This window comes from Xiphophorus maculatus, chromosome 3 (genome assembly GCF_002775205.1).
Source record: "Xiphophorus maculatus strain JP 163 A chromosome 3, X_maculatus-5.0-male, whole genome shotgun sequence".
Lineage (NCBI taxonomy): Eukaryota > Metazoa > Chordata > Actinopteri > Cyprinodontiformes > Poeciliidae > Xiphophorus > Xiphophorus maculatus.
Window position 1 is genome coordinate 15,041,119 of NC_036445.1, and position 22,765 is coordinate 15,063,883.

The following is a 22,765-nucleotide window of genomic DNA, read 5'->3' on the forward strand; positions in this document are numbered from 1 at the left end:
TTTGTTGTATCCACCACAATGAAACGTGAGACTACTCAGAGAAGCTGGTGAACATTTCTCACATTCTTTCTGACTCTTGTTAATCACTAAATGCTGCCTTTCTTTGCGAACATACTTTATTTCCAAATTCTATATCTATTAAATGGGGACTAGTTGTTGATGTACTTTTAAGCTCAGGACCCTGCAAAAGCAGTCTTCAAAATAGAACATTGTGCCAACTATTGAGCTCCATCCATTTTTCTATCCACTTTGACCAGATTTCCTGTTGCTGCAGTAGAATAGAATTCAAATGGCATGCCATTGTCCTCATCGTGTTTTACAGTGAGGATGGTCAATACTGTCAGCCTCCTAAATTTAGCCAAAAAGGTCATTTTTTGTCTAATCTGACCAGATCTAACTTTTTTAGATGGTTTTTGTGTTCCCTACATGGCTTGTGTTGACCTACGAACAGGACTTTGTATTTCTTTCTTTAAACCATAGTTTACTTTTTGCCCCGATTGTCTCACCTGTCCGGTGAATCTCTGCAGCATCTCTAGAGTCAACAAGGAGTCCTTGGCAGCTTCTGTAAATAATGCTCTCCATTGCCTGGCCTATCAACATAGGTGAATGGTGATGTCTTTGTAAGACTCCAGTTGTGCCACAATCTTTCTATTTTTGGATAATGGCATGGATTGTGCTTTGTGAGATGTTTAAAATTTAAACATGCATTAAACACTTCACCTACCTCATCTCTGATTGTTTTTCTTGTTCTTGATGCTTTGCAACTTTGAGGACTTCATAGAACATTTGTATTTATACTGACATTAAATACATGCATATAGAAGTAATTTAATAAGCAGGTTACTCCTTACGGCAGTTGGCTGCAATGGATTGCATTGGCTCAATACTTTGTGTTAATCTAGCTCACAAAGTCCCATTAAAAATGGTGAAGGCTATGGTTCTAATTTTAAAAGGTGTGGGAAAAAATTGAGGATTGTGAATACATTTGCAAGGTACTTGGACTGTAAAAGATGCAAAGTTCTGCATAAAATGAAAAGCAGTTACACCTAGGGATAATTTGTAAATTAGCCCCTAGGAGTTTATTTGAGTTGTCTTCATTACGTCACTATGGGTGTTCAAACACCATAGACTGCAATTGGGTTTGCTGAAAATTGTGGCCGTGTGCCTGCAACAGAAACATTTAGTCACGGACGGCACCATAAAGAGATTTGTATCCAGGCTTTATTGGCACCCTTCCATTATGTACCTCCTGTTCTTTCTGTCCGCCCTGTTTCCACTGGGTACAGGAAATCACAAACTATTTACTGCTGCTGTGGCTGCAACAATCCAAAAACAATGTCACATCGTGACATCTGGGATCATTGTGCAACATTATGCAGTTCTCAAATGACATCCATTGCAACACAGAGATAACATATTAGTCTATTAGTTTGTTTTAGGTCAGTTCAATTTATTATCTTTTATGACAGGATTAACTCTAAAAAGTTATCAAAATGCCCACTAGACTGAGAAATAATTGTAGGTATGGATATTTTACATCAAAGTCTTGATTGTAGTTGAAGAGTATACCACTAGAGGGCGATATTTCCTCAATTGGGATAAGCGCATACATCCCACTTAGTGCTTATTTGCAGAACACTCAACTTTCCTTGCATATTCAATATGTAATGTATACATAACTTATCTCCAGTCTTGTTTAGCTTAAAATGTTTTTTATTATTATTTAAGAGGTAAACTATTCCAGTCGTCTATACATTTTAAGAGAACATAATTTTCTAGTATTTATGTCTCATACAAGCTGAAGGATGAGTCACGCTTATGTGAGTAATAATAAATAAATACAACTTCACTGCCCAAAAAAGCATTTTATATTAAGCTAAAATTGACTCTTATTATATAACACTACAAAACAAAATAGATTTCACTCTGTTTTAAATTATTTAAAATGTTTTCTTACAGAACACCCGTAAGAGAGTTCCTAGAAACGCAAATATAATGTTGCGTCTGTCAAACGCTAGTGTTAGCAACAACCAACCACGAAGTCTCTTACTCATACGTTGCGCTCAGTCAGCCAATTATACGCTGTCTTTTTGAGGTGGTGAAATACGGTGGCGGCAATGTTATGGAGTTTCCGCTGCCTCTCTGCTTTCATGCCATCAGCATAGGACGCTAACGCAGGAGCTAAGCTAGAGTCCAGTTAGGCCTCTATCAGAACAACGAGGGAGACGAGACCAACATTTCTTTATGAATCTACACGAGAACAGTTAAAAAAAACAGAAATATGGTGGTTCTCAAAATTCGAGACCAGGTAAGTCAGCTTTGTGTCAAAAATGGTTCATGTTAGCTTAGCTTCTCCCAATTTCTGCATTTGCCAACGGAATGTAATTCGTGGCTAGTCTCCGAAACGGAAGCCTTTTAAATGCATTCACTTAAGCAAGCAACAAAATTGAGGAGAATTGTGTGAAAAGGAGTGAGTTGAGGTCCACCCTGACGTTTCAGATGTAAAACCTGTTGTTAGCATCAATAAGAGATTAGCTGTTACGAAGTTAAAACCAGCTAATGATAGTGTTTATACCCAGCAATTAGTCAGAGCCGACATAAAAATGATGGCTACTCGTATGCAAAGTGATTAGTTAGAATACTGGGATAAAACGTCAACCAAAGTGATCTTAAGTAGTCACCTAAAGTGAACATGCTGTTGATATCAGTGGTTAAATCCCTGTAATGAAGTGTGATGTCAAGGGCTCTGTTTGACTGTTGCAACTGAATGTCTGTGACATTATTTACACTTTGGTAAGATGCGCTGCACAAAATTGTGTAGTGTAATAAAAAACATAAAATAATAACTTTTCGAAGTTGTAATTCTCTTTGAATGGAACAATAACTTTATTATTGAAAGACAATGAGAGCTATGCATAGCTATGTGTCAGTTTAGCCATTTTGTGTGTATTTTATAAAAAGTTAAGTTGTATTCACATACTTTTGTTAATGTGTCTAGTGTGCATGTGTATAAATGTTTTCAGAGCCATTTACTGACTTCTACTACATGAATGTCTCTACTGCAGGTGTATCCATGTGCTTAATGCTTATAATTTTAATGAGATGTTTGGCATTTTAGTGGAATCAGATATAGGTCCCTTTCTGCTATGTTTAACACTTGACACCTACTTCTGAAAGTGAGAATAGCTCTCTCTGTTGCAGTTGAAGGATTTGTTTTTGCACACGGATGCTATTCTTGTCACATATGTACGTGCATGTGTCCTTTATTGTCTGCGTGCTTGAATGATCGTGTGGCTGGGGCTCCTGTTAGCCAGTGGAGTTGCCAGAGAGCTGTATCCATGGTGATGGTATTAAGTGGCCTGGCTTCTACGTGAGGAGAGGAGGTGCACACAGGCGAGCAGCTAGAGAGGAGCGTAGAACATTTCCCTCAACACTCGTCCGGGACTGGAGAACCATAAAAAGCTGAATGCAGATCTTTCCTTTTGTGTGAGGAGGATTTACAATTAAATACTGCAACAGGTGGAAAAGCTTGGCAGCTATTCACCATTTCTGCTAGACAGACATTGATGATGCTCATTATTAGAGAATTGAATGGCTTGCCTTTTTTTTTTTTTAAAAAAGCAGCTGGCCAAAACTTATGCAACACATCCTGCTATTGTTGTTTGACCAGATTATTTTAAAAATGAAACCAATCTGAAATGGCTCACCTTTCATTTTGTACTGATTAGATGTTTTCTCTTTGACAAGAGAAAGACATTCTCACTTTTAACCCCTTATAAACTTCTGAAGTGATTTCTAAAACTGGCGCAGTCCCTTACAAAAGGGTCCATTCCTCTTGAACGTATCCACATTTTGTCATGTTACAAACTTCAAATGGACTAAATTGTTGTAGCTGTTTTAATTATACTCACCATTCAAAAGATCTACACCAATATGTAGATCTTTGGAACATTTTGTGTAAATTTAGGGCTGCCTTACCCAGGGGCAGTTCGACATGCAGGCGCAACAGAGGAATGGAAACCACAACTTTCATACTGTGAGCAAGCAACTCTTCCTGTTGAGCCACTGTCGGCCTATGTGCTTGTTTAATAGAATGTAGAGCATAGTAATGCAATGAAAGGAAAATTATACATAATTTACTAAATATTTGCAAATATCTAAAAAAAAATGTGGCTTCATAAGTACTTGATTCTGCTTTTACCCTGACTTCTCAAAATAAAATCCAGTGTCAGTAGTTACCTAAAGAACTCTCTTCATTACTAAATTGAGGCCAGCTGTATGTAATTTAAAGTCACGCATTAATCTGTGAAGAAGTTTTAAACATGAAGTTATAAAGCAATTCCCTAAACCCTGGACATCTTATGGGGAGCACTGTTAAAACTGTCATCCAAAAATGGACACAGAATGCTAAGAGACCCTCGGTACATCTGGAGGGGCTGGAGAGATCAGTAAGAAGACGACTATTCGCTGTGTACTTCTCAAATCACAGATCGGTGGTTTATAGAAGATCAGCAAGATGAAAGCCACTGTTGAAAGAAAGCTATAAGAAATCCCTCTACGCAGTTTTTCAGAAGCTGTATACAAGACATCTGAATTGAACTTTCTGACCTACATGCAAAACGTTGCGACTTAACTAGCACTAACAATATCATCCCGATGGAGAACAATAGCGGTGGCAGCTGCAATGATTGTTTTCTTCAGTCAGAACAAGGGAGTTTAGCATTGTTGATTGGAAGATGGTTGGGGTCAAATACTGGGAATCCTAGAAAACCTATCAGTGACTGCAAAATACTTGAGACTGCAACAGAGGTCTGACTTCCAGCAGGAAAACACACCCTAAGCATACAGCGAGAGCTGCTGTGGAATAACTTTAGATCAACAAATCAAAGTCCAGACCTTAATCAAACTATCTGTAGCACAACTTAAAACTGACATTCATAGATACTGTAATGTGCTTGAGGCAAAGAAGAATGGGCAAACATTTCAGTTATCTAGATGTGTGAAGCTGCTGGGGACATACGCCATAAGACCTGCAGCTGTAACTGCTGTTATTTATTTTTTCCATTAAACCTATGGTTTTGAAAGGGCTATGCATACAAATGCATAACACGTTTTCTTCAGATTTTTAATAAAAATAGAAAATGATGTCTTATTATGCACAATGGCCATAAATGTGGTAGTTTGTGGTTGTAGTGTGAGAAAATGTGGTAAAGTTCCAGGGGTGTGAATACTTTAACGAGGGACAGTATGTTTGTATCTGTAACAAACGGCTTTGTGAACGAACCTGTATTTGTGTTTGTGAGTCACTGGCACATACTGTAAGTGGAAGTAGTACAGAAATGATCTTTGTTCAGGGTTGGCTAATTTTCTTTTTACTTGCAACTTGTAGTTAGTTGCTCAAGCTCTGCCATACATACTAGAAGGCGTGTTTTCTGCATGACCTCTTCCAAACTGCATGGCTGCACTTTACATAATTGACTGGCTGGGTTGCCTGGTGGGTTAAACGAGGGAATATGTCTAAGTGAATTAATGTAATTGTACATGCTGCATTGTTCTGAATGTATGCAAGAATGAATTGGCTAATGGATGCAGCTTTATGGGCAGAAGTAGACTGTTCAGATGCACATCTGATCAGGTTTTTTTTTCTATTCTTAGATATTAAACCTTATTTAACATTTACATAGATCTGAAAGTATAATTAGTACTAGATTCAAGTCAATGTGATAACCTTGAGTACCAACTAGCCACAATTACACACTGTTGCTCTGCCTACACAGAGATTGAAGATACAAAATTAAAATTAAAGATAAGAAATCAAAACATGATCATTTACAACATAAAGTAACAGTAATGCAGGCTGCTAGTAAATTATTATAGCATATTCATTAAGTTATATTATTGCCATCTATGACCATTCTTCATTTTGATTTTGATAAATGGACTTAAGAATATACATAAACGCCCACTAAATGTTTCATTAGTTCTCAAGTATTTGCTATTCACAAGTATGCTCTTTGCAGAAGTATGAATAGTTGATGTTAGCAGTTTGTTATTGAGTCCGCTAGAGCTTGTGTTCTTTTTTTGTTAGCAGACACATTGCTCTGAGTTTGCTTATTGTAGTTTTAATATTGTCGCTTTAACAGGACTGATGGGTGGCACTCGTTTAGTTTCCAACCCACAACTGTTTGAACGTTGGAATCTTCCTTTTGTCTAAGCATAGAAAAATGTGTTGGCCTTCTTTCAGGAAGCTGATAGTGAGTTAGTTGGCTTGTTTTAAAGTCCCATCTGACAATGGAGATGTGGTTATAAATTCCTGTAGACATTCTTGATGCAATTATCTTGTTTACTATATTATGTGTTTATCTCTATACAGCCAGCCTAAGTTGTGTAAAACCTATGTTTCTTTGCCTTTGTGACCTCCTGTGGAGGGGCGTACTTTACTATTTTTAAGAAGTCAAGCCAGGTTTCACTTGATGCATAAGAGTTTGACTTTACAAAGAACTTCATTTCTTCTGCTTTTCTTTTTTTTTTTACTGTCAGATTTTTTGCTGCTTGTGATTCTGTTTGGATGTGTATCAGATCAGCCGCATGCGTTTTTTATTTCTTTTGGTGAAGCTTATCTGGAGGCAAAGTGAAGAGGGGCAGCTATGTCTAATTTGGATCCTACAGACAGAGCATTCACTTAAAAGACTGATATTCATCTCTGTGGGATGGGATTTACTTTGTTTTGCTCACAAACAAACAGTGACAGTTTTAGGAATTGCCTTCTGCGTAACTGCAGAAAGGATTTCTGAGAACATACTACGAAGTGTAAAAGCATGATTACTTTATTTACAGCTCAGTTACAAGGTGCTCTCACTGTTCTACATTTCTGTGTAATATGAGAAGATCTAATCTGTGAGCAGATGAGCCGTGTGTGTATCGTGGTGCTTAATGACGAAGACCCTGACTTCTTCTGTAGCTTGAAGGTTTCAGCACCGTCTTTATTTTTTTTTTCCCCCACCTTCTGTTTTCATGACAAATAATACCTAAAAAGTTCTTACTTGCAGCTCATTTGGCTTACTTTATGTTTAGGTTGTTCTAATGGCAATTTAATATAGCGCTGCATGTTAAATACATTTAAAATAAGTGCTTCAATGCATTTTTAACTGTTTTTTCACAGCCTCCTTTGCTGAAAGCCATTTTCAATGTGGACCCAGATGACGTACGCTCTCTCATATTCAAAAAAGAGGATGTGAATGTGCAGGTAATTCCAGCAGCCAACTATATCTGCATCTATTTCTTCATATTGTTCCATAATTTAAAATGCATCTTAAAAAAAAGGGAATTAAGTATCTCCAGTGTGAAGTTGTCCTTGGAAGGCCTTATGCAGCACTTCTGTCAGTTGTTGTAAACAAACCAGCACATGGTCTGACTTTACAGTTCTCACTGCATAATCTGGCTCTGCTTAGTTTATTGCACACCTCACCATTGTTGTTCTGGTGAGGGTGTTTGAGCCCAAATCTTCCTGGTGCACTTGTTTGGGTTTGACTGGAGTGGAATAATAAAACAAGGATTATTATATTTTTTTTTCCAACATGCATTTGTCTTTTATAAAACTTTTTTTTTCTATTAGTGCCAGAGCAGAGGCAACAGGACTGTAACTGGAGGAAAAAAAGCAAATGAAGCAGTTTTGTTTCTGATTAACCACAGCAGTCTTTCTCTGTTTAATTATTACAGGATAACGAGAAGCGAACTCCGCTGCATGCTGCTGCCTATCTCGGAGATGCAGAAATTATAGAGCTACTGATTCTTTCAGGTAGGTTCCCTAATCAGATTGAAGGGATCCATTTGACCTCAAAGAGGTTTTTTTTTTTTTTTATCTGATGTACTTTGGTTCATTTCAACAGTATGATAACGATGAACATTTTTTCATCTTATGATGTGCAAATATTTTTAAAATATAAAATTCTGCTGAATAGGTTGTGGTCATATGATGTTTGCATTAAACATAATCACAAGTAAGAAGATTTTTATTTTCTTGTGCCAGTGGCCTTTATCCACAGTATTTTGACAAAAAATGGACAGAAAGAGATTCAGCAAAGCCCTGAACTGGTTTCAAACCCTGAATGCCTGGGTCAACGACTTTTAGCCTTCATGTGTGGAGCATCTGCTCTAATGTTACCCAGCGTGTCGCCCCAATGTAGTTAATTGCGTGGCCTGTCCATATTGGCTGTATTTTTTCAAAATTGACAAAGTACTCCGTTTTCAAATTTTTATGTTCTAAAATGTTTCCAGTTTTTTAATAGCTTTGCTTTTAAATAAGATGTAAAGATGAGCAATGTAGAGTTTCTGCACAGTTTTGAAATTGCACCTCAATTGTAACAAACTATTTGTTTATTTTAAAATAAGGATGTTAAAATTACTTACAAAAACCTTCCAAATACACATAACACAAAGCACTTATCAAAAATAATTTTGAGGACTAGAATAGAATTGCATTGAATAAAAATAAAATAACATCATAACTAATAGCCGTTAATGACAATTTCTTTGAGATACCTACCTACTTGAGGTTATTTCACGGGTTTTTTTCTGGAAGGTCAGTCTTCTTCCGTTATGACTTTAGGGAAGAGCAGGATCTCTTTGCTGGCCCCCTTTCCTATAGTGTTTTGGAAAACCTGGGAGGGCTGTTTTTGGTTACCGTCAGTTCACAACCTCTTGCTTTCCTTCAAAATGTCAGGAAAAGCACCATAACTTTGTGAACAAATAGATTTATGCTGTGTGAGACTTTTGTCCTGGGACGGTGCTGCACACAGAAACTTTTCACTTTTTCATGCTTTGCACACATATCTCTGATCACTCTGGAAAGAAGCACCTGTCCACCTGGAGTAAAAGCAGTACTACAAAGACAATGCTGAGGGTTTGACTTACACAAGAAGCAGCAACATGTGAAGCTTATTTGCTTTTCATGGCCATCCTGCGCATTTGTATGCAAAGTAAATGTATTCACAACGTTCACTTGCCATTCTAATGGGGATTAGCCCTTTACCACACTGACAAATCAGAAAGTAATTTCAACACTGTGCTGTTTTTTATATGTGGAACATAAAACTCCAAAGTAAATGTTTTGTTCCTGCTTTTAGCTTCAAATAGGCTCACCCACTCTGTCCTCCTCCTTGCAGGTGCAAGAGTAAATGCCAAAGATAACAAGTGGCTGACTCCTCTGCACAGGGCTGTGGCCTCCTGCTGTGAGGTAGGCAAATGTTCCTCTGGTCTTTTGTCATGCATTCTTTTCCATTCTGCTAAGCTCGTATCAGAGTTTAGCATAATATCAACAGTAACATAAGTCTTTCCTGCAGGAGGCGGTCCAGATTTTGCTGAAACACTCTGCAGACGTGAACGCCAGAGACAAGAACTGGCAGACGCCGCTTCACATTGCCGCAGCCAACAAGGCAGTTCGTTGTGCCGAAGCCCTCGTCCCCCTCCTCAGTAATGTGAATGTATCTGACCGAGCAGGCCGAACTGCTCTGCACCATGCGGCCTTCAGCGGTCACTTGGAGGTAATGTTAACCCCCAACGAGGATTCCAACAGAGCTGCACATGGTCTTCTTGTTTCATAGCTTGCTGTTCTCCTTTCTTAGAAATATGCAGCAGAAACTGGAGTTTACTTTAACTGGTCAGACCAGGCTTGCTGTCATGTTTGTGTGTGCTTGTCTGTTAATACAACTTCCTGGTCTCCTTCTTTAGCTCACAGGAAGCCTTTCTGAGTGCCTCGTAATTGTGTAAACACAATAGACTTTGTACTGTTGAAACTTGGAACAAGAGCTGCATTTTTGACCACTTGTCATAAAATGATCAGCATGTTCTTATGATCTGCTCATTTTCTGCTGTTAGCAGCTGTGTCAGAGCTGCCATGGCTTTGACACAGAATTTCACTTTGATCTGCTTCAGACTCAGTTATGGAAATATTTGCAAATATTTAGTTCTTCTGACTTGAAGCTGCTTATATAGTGTAATTATGTGCTGCTTATCAGAAATCTTAAACAGCTTGTGGACACTTTCTTCTTTTTTCTTTTTTTTTGTAGAAATGAATTGCATAACAGCTGTTTTTAGATAATTTTAATCTTTCTTCCAGGAAGTAAATTCAAGTTTATTAAAGGCACTTGGAACTTGAGTAACATTGTGACATAATCTGCTGCTTTGTTGCTGATGCATTAAAATTGACTGTTTTCATGGTTGTATCTTTTTATAACTACTGCCGTCTTTCTTTTCCAGCATATTGGTGAGAAAGATTAGGAAAAAATCAATTATTTTGGGATTGATCTACATCAGATATTAGCTGTATGTGATGTTGACAATCAGTTAAACTCTTTAACTTTCTATAAATAATCAGGCTCTTAAAGGAATAGGCCATAATTTTTGCAACTTTCTGTGATGGTAATCTGGAGGTTTTTGTGTTTTTTCTGTTGTTGCTTTTAGATGGTGAGGCTCCTACTCTCCAGAGGCGCAAACATTAATGCTTTTGACAAGAAGGATCGTCGTGCAATCCACTGGGCAGCCTATATGGGTAAAGAACTGAACATTTCAATCGTTTTTTGTTTTCTTTTGCTTTGGAAAAGGTATTCTTGTTGCTAGAGTTTTTAAAGCTTTTTGGGAATTGATCTTGGTAGTGTGTGGGCATAATGAACCCCTTTTGTTTTGTCTTCAGGGCACATAGAGGTGGTGAAGTTACTAGCTTGTCACGGAGCTGAGGTTGCTTGCAAAGATAAGAAATCCTACACCCCCTTACATGCTGCAGCCTCTAGTGGAATGATTAGTGTTGTGAAATACCTTCTGGATTTAGGGGTGGATGTACGTCCCACACACAAACCTCTCATCAGCACACTGTAGATGTGCTTCAGATTCTTGCTTAATGGCTCTACAGTTTTTCCTATAGCAGCAGTAGCAATCTTCATGTAAACATCTTCTTATGTTCCTGTTTAGATCAATGAACCTAATGCATATGGAAACACACCCTTGCACGTGGCCTGCTACAATGGCCAAGATGTGGTTGTGAACGAGCTTATCGACTGTGGAGCTAATGTCAACCAGTTGAATGAGAAGGGTTTCGCACCTCTTCATTTTACCGCCGCCTCTCGCCACGGGGCACTCTGCCTGGAGCTGCTGGTCTGCAACGGTGCCGACGTCAATATAAAGGTAGGAGGAACTTTGCATCAGGCAGGGCTTGTTGTGCTTTTGTTCACTGTTTATCAATACTTGAATATCTTTGGTTAAAAGTGGGTGTTGCTGGTTATTCATTGGTGTTTTCTTTGTTTAAAAATGTACATATTGATAATCTGCCTCTTTTTTTGGGTTGTGATTGGCTAAGAACTTACTGTAGTCAAGACTTGGGTGAAAATGTTAACTTTAAATGTCATTAGTTGCCTCCTACTCATAAGGTAACTTATTATTATAGATGTTGAAAGTCCTGTGATGGTGCCTCCACTGTTGTAGTGATTTCTTGCACAAAAAGCGCAATTGATGTGGGAATGTGACATCAATTACATTTCTTCTGTCAAGTCTACAACTACGGTGCCGTAGTGTTTATAAAAATCTTTTTGTTTTGTAAAATATCACCTTTATTGTTGAGCCCAAGTCTGGAAAAATGTGGAAGTTCTGAAATTGATCATTTGCGGAAGCAAATCTCGATTTTTAGACAGATTGAATTACACTTTATAGGTGGTGCAGAAGTTCTGTCTTCCATTCACTAAGGGATGAAAGGTGACAGCTTTAACCCTTTATGACTTTGACTGTTTGGAGCTCCTGAATGTGTCCTGGGCCATTTAAAAACAACACTTGGCATTTGTAAACCAGAAATAATAGACAATAACATAACCTGTGAAACGTTCATCCACGACATGTTGGCTTGAACCAAAAACACTTGTTGTGTAGTAGTAAGGAAAAATATTCCCCTCTTTGATTTCAGTGTTTTTGTATTTCATCTTAGAGTAAAGATGGGAAGACTCCGCTCCACATGACAGCGATCCATGGGAGGTTTTCTAGATCTCAAGCAATCATTGAAAACGGTGAGCACAAACACAATCCACTTTGTAGTTCCTTGTTGCCCTTTAGAGTTTTGCAACTAACTGCTGGCTCCTGTTTTTTTTTTTCTCGTATTCCTGAAGGTGCTGAGATTGACTGTGAAGATAAAAACGGAAATACGCCACTACACATCGCAGCTCGATACGGACATGAGCTCCTCATTAACACACTCATCACTAACAAAGCCGACACAGCAAAGTAAGCAAACCTCTCTGCTGTTTTTCTGCAAGTGTTCCAACTTGTTAAAAGCTGCTTTTGCAAAGAATTTCAGAGCTCATAGTGCTACAGTACTTAATTGCAGATGAAGATGGGCATCTTTAACAGGTTGTCATTTCCCTAATGTAGGAGTCGATTTGCAGCTCTATGCCTAAAAGGATAAATTACTTTGACAAGGTTAAAGAAATTTATGTGACTTTTTTTGTTTTTCAGACGAGGAATTCACGGCATGTTTCCACTGCATTTGGCTGCTCTCAGTGGCTTCTCAGACTGCTGCCGAAAGCTCCTGTCTTCAGGTTATTTTATATTAATTCTGTATGACAGGCAAACTAAAAATGGATTTCATTTTGTATTTTTATAGATTAAAATAGTGGAGCGTTTTTCAAAACTCTTTTACTCAACACAGGCTTTGATATTGATACTCCGGACGACTTTGGAAGGACATGTTTACATGCTGCAGCTGCTGGAGGGTGTGTATAGGAGACCTTCAAAGATATATTATGAAAATAACATAATTGTGATGTAATTGCATTTTAGTGATGTTATAAATATCTATGCTTTCCTAGAAACCTGGAATGTCTCAATCTTCTTCTTAACACTGGGGCAGACTTTAACAGAAAAGATAATTTTGGGAGGTTAGTGGCGTTTAAAGATGCATTTGGATCTAGCATAACATTTAAATAAATATCTGATGTGTGTGTGTGTTTGTTTTTATTCCAGGACTCCTCTCCATTACGCTGCTGCCAATTGTAACTACCAGTGTTTGTTTGCTCTGGTGGGCTCTGGAGCCGGCGTCAATGATCTGGACGAGCGGGGCTGCACTCCTCTCCACTACGCCGCTGCGTCCGACACAGACGGAAAGTCAGTAATCCTTTGAAATTTCTGTATTTTTAGTTGCAAATGTTTACATATGATTGCAAAAAAGAGGGATGATCTACATGATTATTAATTTGATGGTAGTGTCCAAAGATATACGCTACAATGTGGTTCTCTGGACTATTTGGCTGCATTTCCAGGTGCCTGGAATATTTACTAAGAAATGATGCAAATCCAGGGATCCGGGATAGTCAGGGCTTCAACGCTGTGCACTACGCCTCTGCGTACGGACACCGACTTTGTCTGGAGCTGGTGAGGGATCTGTGCCATTTAAACTTTTTTGTTGTTTTCCTTGTAGTTTAACTTATTTCCTCGTTCATCCTTTTATAGATTGCGAGTGAAACACCCTTAGATGTGGTGAGTAGTGTTGCAGCTTTTTCCACTGTCAATGTTTGTACTTTTCATTCATTAAAAATAGACCACAGTTACATATTGTAATGTGTTCTTCAAGAATTGCAAATTAATCTCATAAGTTCTAACTTGTAATGTGTGCAGCTAATGGAAACCTCAGGGACAGACATCCTGAATGATTCTGATGTCAGAGCTCCCATCAGCCCCCTGCACCTTGCTGTGAGTAGACTTTAATTCTTAGTGGAGTCGCTGCAATATTTAGATCAATAGATGACTGGTTGACTTTCACTTTGCAAATTCCTTTAAAGACCACAACACAGAGTGACCAGCAGCAAACTAACCTGTCTGGAAGCGTATCTATCTGATAAATAACTATACTTCGTAATATTAACCTGATGTTTATTTCCATTGCGGTTCTGTTTTTGTATGTGTTTTCTGGATGGAAGTGGGTTGACCATGTGGTTTTTGTTTTTAGCTTGTGATAGTGATGCAACACAGGATTGTGGGGGTCTACTGCAGCAAAGAAGCAATGTCAGTGGTGTGGGTTTTTTTCATGGTGTTGAAAGTGTGAGGAAATGTATATACAGTACAGACCAAAAGTTTGGACACAACTTCTAATTCAATGGGTTTTCTTTATTTTCATGACTATTTATAAGGCAAGAAATCCCACTTATTAACCTGACAGGGCAGGTTGACCTATGAAGTGAAAACCATTTCAGGTGACTACCTCTTGAAGCTCATCAAGAAAATGCAGAGTGTGTGCAAAGCAGTAATCACAGCAAAAGATTGCTACTTTGAAGAAACTAGAATATAAGGGGTATTTTCAGTTGTTTTACACTTTTTTGTTTAGTGCATATTCCCACATGTGTTATTCATAGTTTTGATGCCTTCAATGTGAATCTACAATGTCAATAGTCATGAAAATAAAGAAAACACATTGAATTAAAAGGTGTGTCCAAAAGTTTGGTCTGTACTGCATAATACAAATAGTTTTGTGAGGGCAAGTATCCATTACCTATTACAAGATCTTCATGTACTCATATTTTGTCTAAAGTGCACCATACCACATTGATTCAGCAATGGGTGATAATGACATGTATAAACTGATGGTTTTAGTTCATAGTGGAAAGAAAGAAACAAAAGTTAGGTTTTTCTACAACATTATTGGAGAGAATTTGATGGATACTTAGCTTAAAACTGAAAAAGCAGAGACACTCCACAGCAAACCAAGAACAATGATGAGAAAAAGATTAAAAGCCCCTGCTTATTTTCAGCCAGCAGCGTGAAAAGGTGTCGGATTCCTCGTGATGGAGAGAAATCAAACTGTGGAAAGCCAAGGGGGTCATGAAACACATTCGTTTCTAATGCCTGTTGAGTTGAATAAACTCCTAATAAACACAGCACAGGCGTTTAAAAGATAAGACACCAGTCTGTTAAAAGATGTCTTAAGGCCTCCTTGCTCTTCTTTGTTTTTCTGTTCAAACCAAATTAAAAGAAGTTTAGCATGAGTTACTTTAGTTTTCTGTTTTACAAAACCTGTATTCTAATTCATGTATTCAGTTACACCACTTGTGTAAATCAACAACAGAAGTCCTACACTAAGCTTAATTTTTGTTCAAATGTTTGGATATTTTAGTTCAGTAATACTTTAATACCCCAAAGGAAAATTAGACTGGCAAAGAGACACTTGGTTAATAAAACTCCTATAGTTTGGACTTGATTTCAGTATCATCATGACTTTTTTTTTTTCCAGGCATACCATGGTCACCATCAAGCTATGGAGGTTCTGGTGCAGTCTCTGTTGGATTTGGATGTTAGAAACAGCCAGGGACGCACACCCTTAGACCTAGCTGCCTTCAAGGGCCACGTGGAATGTGTGGATGTTCTAATCAACCAGGGAGCCTCCATTTTGGTCAAAGATTTTGTCTTGAAGCGGACCCCCATACATGCTGCAGGTATGTCTCATCTGAGGAGAGAAACCTTGTGAAATTTGGCATTTCTACGGTTATACACTCAAACACAATGCCACGCGTAATGCACATCTCTCTTTTATGCAGCTACTAATGGTCATTCAGAATGTTTGCGCTTGCTGATTGGAAATGCTGATCTTCAAAGTGCTGTAGACATTCAAGATGGAAATGGACAGTAAGTAAAGAAATGTCTTGCTCTATTTATATGTTTGTGTTTAAAAACAAGTGCTAACATTTTTCTCTAATGCATTCAAGGACCCCACTGATGCTGTCAGTCCTCAGTGGACACACCGACTGTGTGTATTCCCTTCTTAACAAGGGGGCCAGCGTAGAAGCCAAAGACAAGTGGAGCAGGACGGCCTTGCATAGAGGAGTAAGGAGAGCTCATAATTTTTCTACTAAATATTTACCTTAAATATCCAGAGTTTAAAATTGCTGATACGAACACATTTAGAAAGTGGCACATGTACTTTTGCACATAGTTTTTGTCACTGACTTTATTTCCTAAAATATTTGCAATAAACAATTTAATAAAAATTTAAAAAACTAATTTTAAATAGTTTAGGAGATGATTTCTGCATAACTGAATGAACTTTATTAATTCTTGATTTGTTGGGCACTTGAGATTTATGATAAATTATCTCAATTGCACTTTGATTTGTGTAATTGACCTTTTATGTCTGTAATTTTTTATCACATTTTTCCAAAGTGTTTATAATTTTTGGGCAAAAGTTCCCAATTTGTACAAAAGTGAAACATGGTGCCACAAAGAAAAATGTTGAAGTAAACACTGAAGTGTTAAATACATGAGGAATTATGGCAATGAAGGAAAATATATGTGAATATTTAACTTCTTATTGGTTACTTTATCCAGATTTATTTTTTATTTTTCTGTTTGTTTTTACTTTGGGTTTTAGAATTTCATTATTGTTTTGATTTTGTCATTGCCTGTGAATTTTCCAACTATGTTTTTAAAAGCCAAACATGCTTATGCTTTTAACATCTATACTCATATTTTAATCATTGTATTTATGTATAAACCTTTTGTTAGGGCTGCGTGATTACATCGCAATGTAATGTTATATCGTAACATTACATGATATGCAATGCGGACTGTCAACATGAACATGTTGACAGTCTGCCAAAACAGACAGATGGAGATCTATTCTTCATAAAAGATTCTGTCGTTCTATGCTCTTGTACAAATGCATCAGTACAATGTTCCTCCTTTTCTTTTAAGCAAGTAGCTTTTATGTAGCAGGAGTGCACTTAACCTGAGTGCTGCTGTTGTTTTCAAATAAATTATGTCTACCTTGCTGGAAATTATGCAGTTTTTTTCAAAGGCCTTAAATTGAGCATAGGGTAATACAAACATCTTTGTTGATCAGAGTTTTGTATGCAGTTTTTTAAATAAAATAATTGCTACAAAATAAATATATAATTTGACTACAAATAGTCGCAGATGCTAAGCTACATTTGGAATATCTCTGATACAAGCAGTAGAATGAAAACCAAGGCATGATGATTAGCAACAATTGATGACAAGAACATGTCAAACAAAATATTCTGATATAATTTTTGTCTCTTTAAACACTGCTTTAAGATGTGGGACCCTTCAGATATTGGAGATTTTATTCTTACTGTCATAACTATTAAAACTGAACTGAAACATTACTGAAACACATCTATGTGCCATTTACTTAGTTGTGCTTAGAGATTTGCTTGCAGCAGAATATCCTTCCAAACAAATCATCAATAGAAAATGTCCTCTGTCCTCAGTCTGTGACCGGTCACGAAGAATGCGTGGAGGCTCTGCTTCAGCACAGCGCCAACGTCCTGGTGCGAGATTGTAAAGGGCGCACGCCGATCCACCTGGCAGCAGCTTGCGGACACATTGGGGTACTCGGAGGCCTTTTGCATGCTGCCCAATCAGTGGAAACACTGCCTGCCTTAACAGACAGCCAAGGCTACACCCCACTGCACTGGGCCTGCTACAATGGTACAGACAAGGAGGTTGAAAGACCTTTTAAACCAAGCAATCAATGAATATTGATATTCTCAAATGTATATACCTGATGTCGTAGCATGTGTGCACTTAAATGCAGGCATGCTGCTGATGTAGCAGACGAGAATAATGGAGCACTTAAAAAAATGCTTTTTATTTCGTTTTTCCATTCAGTGTCTTTGTGCACCCAAATGTGAAATGTTTATGTTTCTAAAGTGGTTATTAATCAAAGTGGTCTTTCTCACAGGTCACGATACGTGTGTGGAGGTTTTGCTTGAACTAGAGATTTTCCACAAGGCTGAAGGCAATACTTTCAGTCCCCTCCACTGTGCTGTGTAAGAGTCTGAGCTTGTTTATGTTTCACTCAGTGTGTGAGAGAGCCCAGCTTTTAATAGATTAAACATCCAGCCTTTCTTTTCCTGCTCTCTAGAATCCGTGACAACGAAGCTGCTGCTGAGATGTTGATAGACACCTTGGGCCCCGCCATTGTCAGCGCCAAAGATGGCAAAAACAGGTACTCCTGATTATAAAGATTTCAGGCTCGAGAGTTTGTAAAAGGCTACTTCTTTTTTTTTAAGTGAATGTATTGTCGATATTTTAAGTTGATGATAGCGTACTTCATATTCAAAATGTCCTCAGGACCCCCCTGCATGCTGCTGCCTTCACCGATCATGTGGAGTGTCTACAGCTGCTGCTGAGCCACAACGCTCAGGTCAACTGCATCGATGCTGCAGGAAAGACCCCGCTCATGATGGCCGCTGAGAACGGCCAGACCAACGCTGTCGGTATGACTGGCTCAGAACATTTAACTTGATATGAATCGCGATAGTCAGGCTGCCTTTAAATTACAAACTATGAAATATCAGATTAGATTGAGTTTGTTTTTTTCTTGCGTTTCATACCCGTCCGCACACAGAGCTGCTGGTAAGCAGTGCGAAAGCAGACCTCGCGCTACAGGATGCTGTAAAGAACACAGCTCTTCATTTGGCCTGCAGTAAGGTACGGATTGCCATCTGGTGGTAGTATTTACATTACAGCTCATATTTCAGGTTTTGATTATTTATTGCACATATTTAAACATTTTGTGGCATCTCTACCACACTCTCAACAGGGACATGAAACTAGTGCCTTGTTGATATTGGAGAAGATTACAGACAGAAACCTCATAAATGCTACAAACGCCGCCTTACAGACGTATGCATAATATGAGTTTTTTATCTTTTCATACGGAGTTTTGGATACAAATGCCTTTCTAACACAGACATTTTTCTATTTTGTTTAGACCTCTGCATGTGGCTGCAAGAAATGGGCTGATTGTGGTGGTGCAGGAGCTGCTTGCAAAGGGAGCCAGCGTCCTAGCAGTCGACGAAAATGGTAATTGCATTGTAGCGTAGTACATCCTTGTTTTTAATTGTGACACGGTTATTTTTGTGAGATGTGGTCCAGTTTTTTACTTGCGTTATAATCCTAGCTTCAGAAAAAAATGATGGCTTGCTTTAGAAACAAAGTCCCACAGGAAATTTTGTATTCTGGTGAGAGCAATGTGCTCCTGCATATTTATTAAGAAATTAGACACTGAGCCAACTCATTAACTTGGCAGTCTATAATCATAAGTAAATATTGCCCTAAATCATGCAGATCACATTTTTATAAGTAGTACTGGATCTTATTTTATTCAGTGAATGTGTTACCTTTTAACAGAGATCAGGAGACAAAGAGGGATTGTATTTCTGTTGTTTTCTGTACTTCTTACTTTTTTCCTCAAAATGATTCACCCCTGACTGATTATGTGGAAGTTGGACTGGTTTTTGCCTTCAGCGACTAATTCAGTAATTACATCAGTATGTAGAGTTTGGGGTTTATGTGGAGTGACTGTAGCCAGACATGTGGTCAGAATTTAGTATATTAATTAAATCATTTGAGAATGGACAGAGTCAAATAACACATCTTCAAACTAGCTTGATAAAATAAAATCTGAAGGCCTTGATTTAGGTCATAAAAGATAAAAACACATTTAAAAAGATTCGTGTTTGCTGAGAACTGTTGCATGTGAAAATCCCCTCGGGAGGTTTTCTTGTGGAAAATGTGCCGTTCTCTTTCAAACAGGAGACTAAGCTGTTCCAGTGTGTCACTTTTGACTAAGGAGAGTATTTTGATACTTATTATTTAGATTTTGTATATTTGTGAATAGAGAAAATTATTTTTAGTTTAACTTTTACAGGTTAAAATGACAAATAAGTCACATTCAGTAGAGAAGTTGGGAGGAGAAAAGACATTCTGCTGGTAAAACCATTTGTTAACAATGCAAAGCGACTCCTGTGACCAGGAAATCGCCTCAGACGGAATCAGCTGCAGGGTGAGGAGCCATCTGCCACAAGCGGTGCTGCCAGATAACACCGACTAAATATGACATTGGATTGGTAGACTTTGTAGGGACCACAGACCAGGGGCCTCATGCATAAAAGAGTGTGCAGTTTTCACAGTAAAACTTTAGAAAAGGACAAATTTAGAAAAGTTCGGGACACAAAAAAATTCAGATGTATAAAGCCGTGCGCAAGCACGTGGCCGCGCACCTCTCCTTTATGCATCAAAATTTGCGGGAAATGGTGCGCAGCTGCTAGAAAACTGCCATCCAGATGTGTCGGCGCATTCACCCTGTATCTGGTGTTGGTCTGGAAATCTTTAGCTCATCAGGTTTGTCAGACCTGATACTGAAAGTCTGACGTTTAGTTTCAGTTTATAGAAAAGTAAAAGTTTAAATATCATTTAAGGGTTAGTTTCACAGAACTGAGCCTGGTATCTTAAAGCTTTGCCTCCTTTTGTAATTTAAAAAATGAGCACCAGAATTTGTCAGGTATTTATGTCATTTATTATTTCCCAGGACATGTTTGCAATTGTTTTCTTTTTTTTTTTTGTACACGTTTCATTGTTTTTTCAGGTTACACGCCTGCGTTGGCTTGTGCCCCCAACAAAGACGTTGCAGACTGCCTGGCACTCATCCTGGCCACCATGATGCCTGTGTCCCCCTGCACCATGGCACCCACCCTCCCCTTCAGTGCCGTTAACCACTACACCACCAGCCCCTCCAAGAGCGTCACCTTTGACAGCCTGCCTGCGCTGCGCGCCGAGCACAGCTCTTACTGCAGCTTCAACAACATCGGCCATCACGACGGCTTCTACAAGGACGAGGAGCTCAATGACTCCGATTCAGAGACGTACTGAAGCGAACAGGAGAGGAATCGCGCTAAATGCACAAACGCATACACTGTGTCTTAATATATAAAAAAAATAAAATAAAAATCAACCACCCACCACAAGCTTGGGAGGGCTTAATAAGACGCAAGCCCCCAACAGGAGCTTTAGGAGTCCCCACCAGAGAGCAAAAGAGGGACGAGGTGCAACAGGCTGGCCCATGCTCATCCCAACCTTTTCCAGCACACGCCGTCCGTTAGCCGATGCTGGAGCTCAGTAACCACTGCTTTACCAACACTGACCTCTCCAGTGTTAAAAACTGAACTTGTTGGGCAGACGGCAGCTGTTTCAAGGCAATAACACGCTGAAAAAAGGTGCGCTTGCACACTACAGAGTTAAACCAACAGGGACCAAAAGACATGGACGAATTTTAACTCTGTTTTATCTGCGTAAATGACAAAAAAAAAGAAATTTCAGGTGGTTTATTGATTAGGAAGGATAAGAGAAGTTTTAGTTAAAATCTGCACACTATAACCATCAGAAGGACTTTTACGTTTTGTAAGTCACACAGGGGGATCATTTATTTTTCAAGATCAAAATTTTTATACACCCATTTTAATGTCTTAAACTCATTTTCCTCTAGGAATCTGATTCACTAACCTGAGTAAATTTAAGGCATTTGGTACATGCAATAGGTTAGTATTCAGTTGATCCACCTTTCCTTTGTAAACTCACCTGTTTATCACCGTTTAGAATTTAAACAATAAATTATTTGTACACTTTTTGTTTGTTCGTTTTGTGCCTTCATTAGTTACTGGAAGTATGGGTTTGTAGAGGCAGCTGTGAAAGCGTGCTTTCGGTGAGTAGGTCCACTATTCTGGCACTGAGGCATCTGTGACTCTGCTTTGCAATGAGAAACACTGTAAACCAATGACAGCATTTTGGAAAGCATTTAATTTTTCTTCTGAGTGACATTTTTTGTTTTTCTCTAATATTAGTTTTGCTTGCTTTAACTTAAAAGAAACCACTCGCTTATACCAGAATGCAGAAAACTCAAGTTTTGTTCAAAAATATTTTAACTGGAAATATGTACATTTGCTAGAATCAATAGAATGGGAAGGATTTTTATTTCTTTTCCATGCTTTTTTTCTTGAAGAGGAATGAAACTAGCATGTATATAGAAATTATGACTGTGAATTCAAAATTCCAATGAGTTCTTTCAGTACTGAGATTGCTGTATATTTTATGAGTAATAAATGAGTTATTTAATAAGGAGCACTGGTCTTGTTTTTTCAGCATTTCCTATAATTGTGTTTGATGTGACAACAGAAAAAGTTTTTTCAAAATATTGAAGATGCACCAATGAGGCTTTTTATTGAATGATAAAAATTTTGCTTTCTAAGCTTTTTCCCCCTCAGTTCTAAAGCATACATTTAAGGGGGAAATATGTGCTGCAGAATAATTATTTTTGACAAGATTATCACAAGGCATGCATCAGAACATATGCACTTAACCTTTTTTTTATTATTACACCCTAAATTGCATCAAAATGGACCTTGTTGCTAATGTATTTATATACTGAAAATTGTGGAAGTTTTTAATTTTGAAACAGTAAATAGGAAAACAGATTCTTCAGTATTTGAGCTGCAAAATGTGTGATTCATTGATGGATCTCTGACTGTCACTGAACTTGAAATGTGATGTATTTCATGTGATGCTTCAAAAGTACTGCCTTTAATAACTTTAAAATATGTTCCCAGCTTTAAAAAGGATGGAGAGGGTATATAAGTCTTTACAGGTGTTCTTAGTACAGCGGTTCAGTTTAAGATTAATAGTCTGCCAACAAAGTCTAAAGAACTTAATTCTGGAGAATTTGTAATTGTTTTATGAACGAGAGCTCACTGGCTCTTTAAGCCAACCAGGGGACACTAAGCTTTGCCTTGTGCTGGATCCAAGTTTAACACTGCTGTTAAGTTAGAACTGACCTGAGCCAAATGAGCTGAATCCTAAACAAGATTCTGAATCTTCATCCAACTGCTCTGAGGGCGGACACATAGAGTCTCTCCGCTGATTGGTCTTCATCCCGGAAACG

General features: G+C 38.2%; 1 protein-coding gene across 1 annotated transcript; it reads left to right on the forward strand.

Annotated features, from left to right (window-relative positions):
* Nucleotides 1-2,104: 2,104 nt before the first annotated feature.
* ankrd28 (ankyrin repeat domain 28) lies at nt 2,105-21,948 on the forward strand. The gene is made up of 28 exons (XM_005804631.3): nt 2,105-2,308; nt 7,163-7,246; nt 7,720-7,798; nt 9,165-9,235; nt 9,342-9,542; nt 10,462-10,549; nt 10,691-10,833; nt 10,966-11,178; nt 11,969-12,047; nt 12,147-12,261; nt 12,493-12,575; nt 12,686-12,749; nt 12,846-12,914; nt 13,000-13,140; nt 13,296-13,407; nt 13,486-13,512; nt 13,651-13,725; nt 15,260-15,461; nt 15,564-15,651; nt 15,732-15,849; nt 17,256-17,475; nt 17,729-17,816; nt 17,912-17,995; nt 18,121-18,266; nt 18,398-18,480; nt 18,593-18,675; nt 18,764-18,855; nt 20,420-21,948. The coding sequence occupies exons 1-28, from the start codon at nt 2,282-2,284 to the stop codon at nt 20,701-20,703; spliced, it is 3,159 nt and encodes a 1,052-aa protein (XP_005804688.1). The 5' UTR covers nt 2,105-2,281; the 3' UTR covers nt 20,704-21,948.
* Nucleotides 21,949-22,765: the final 817 nt, after the last annotated feature.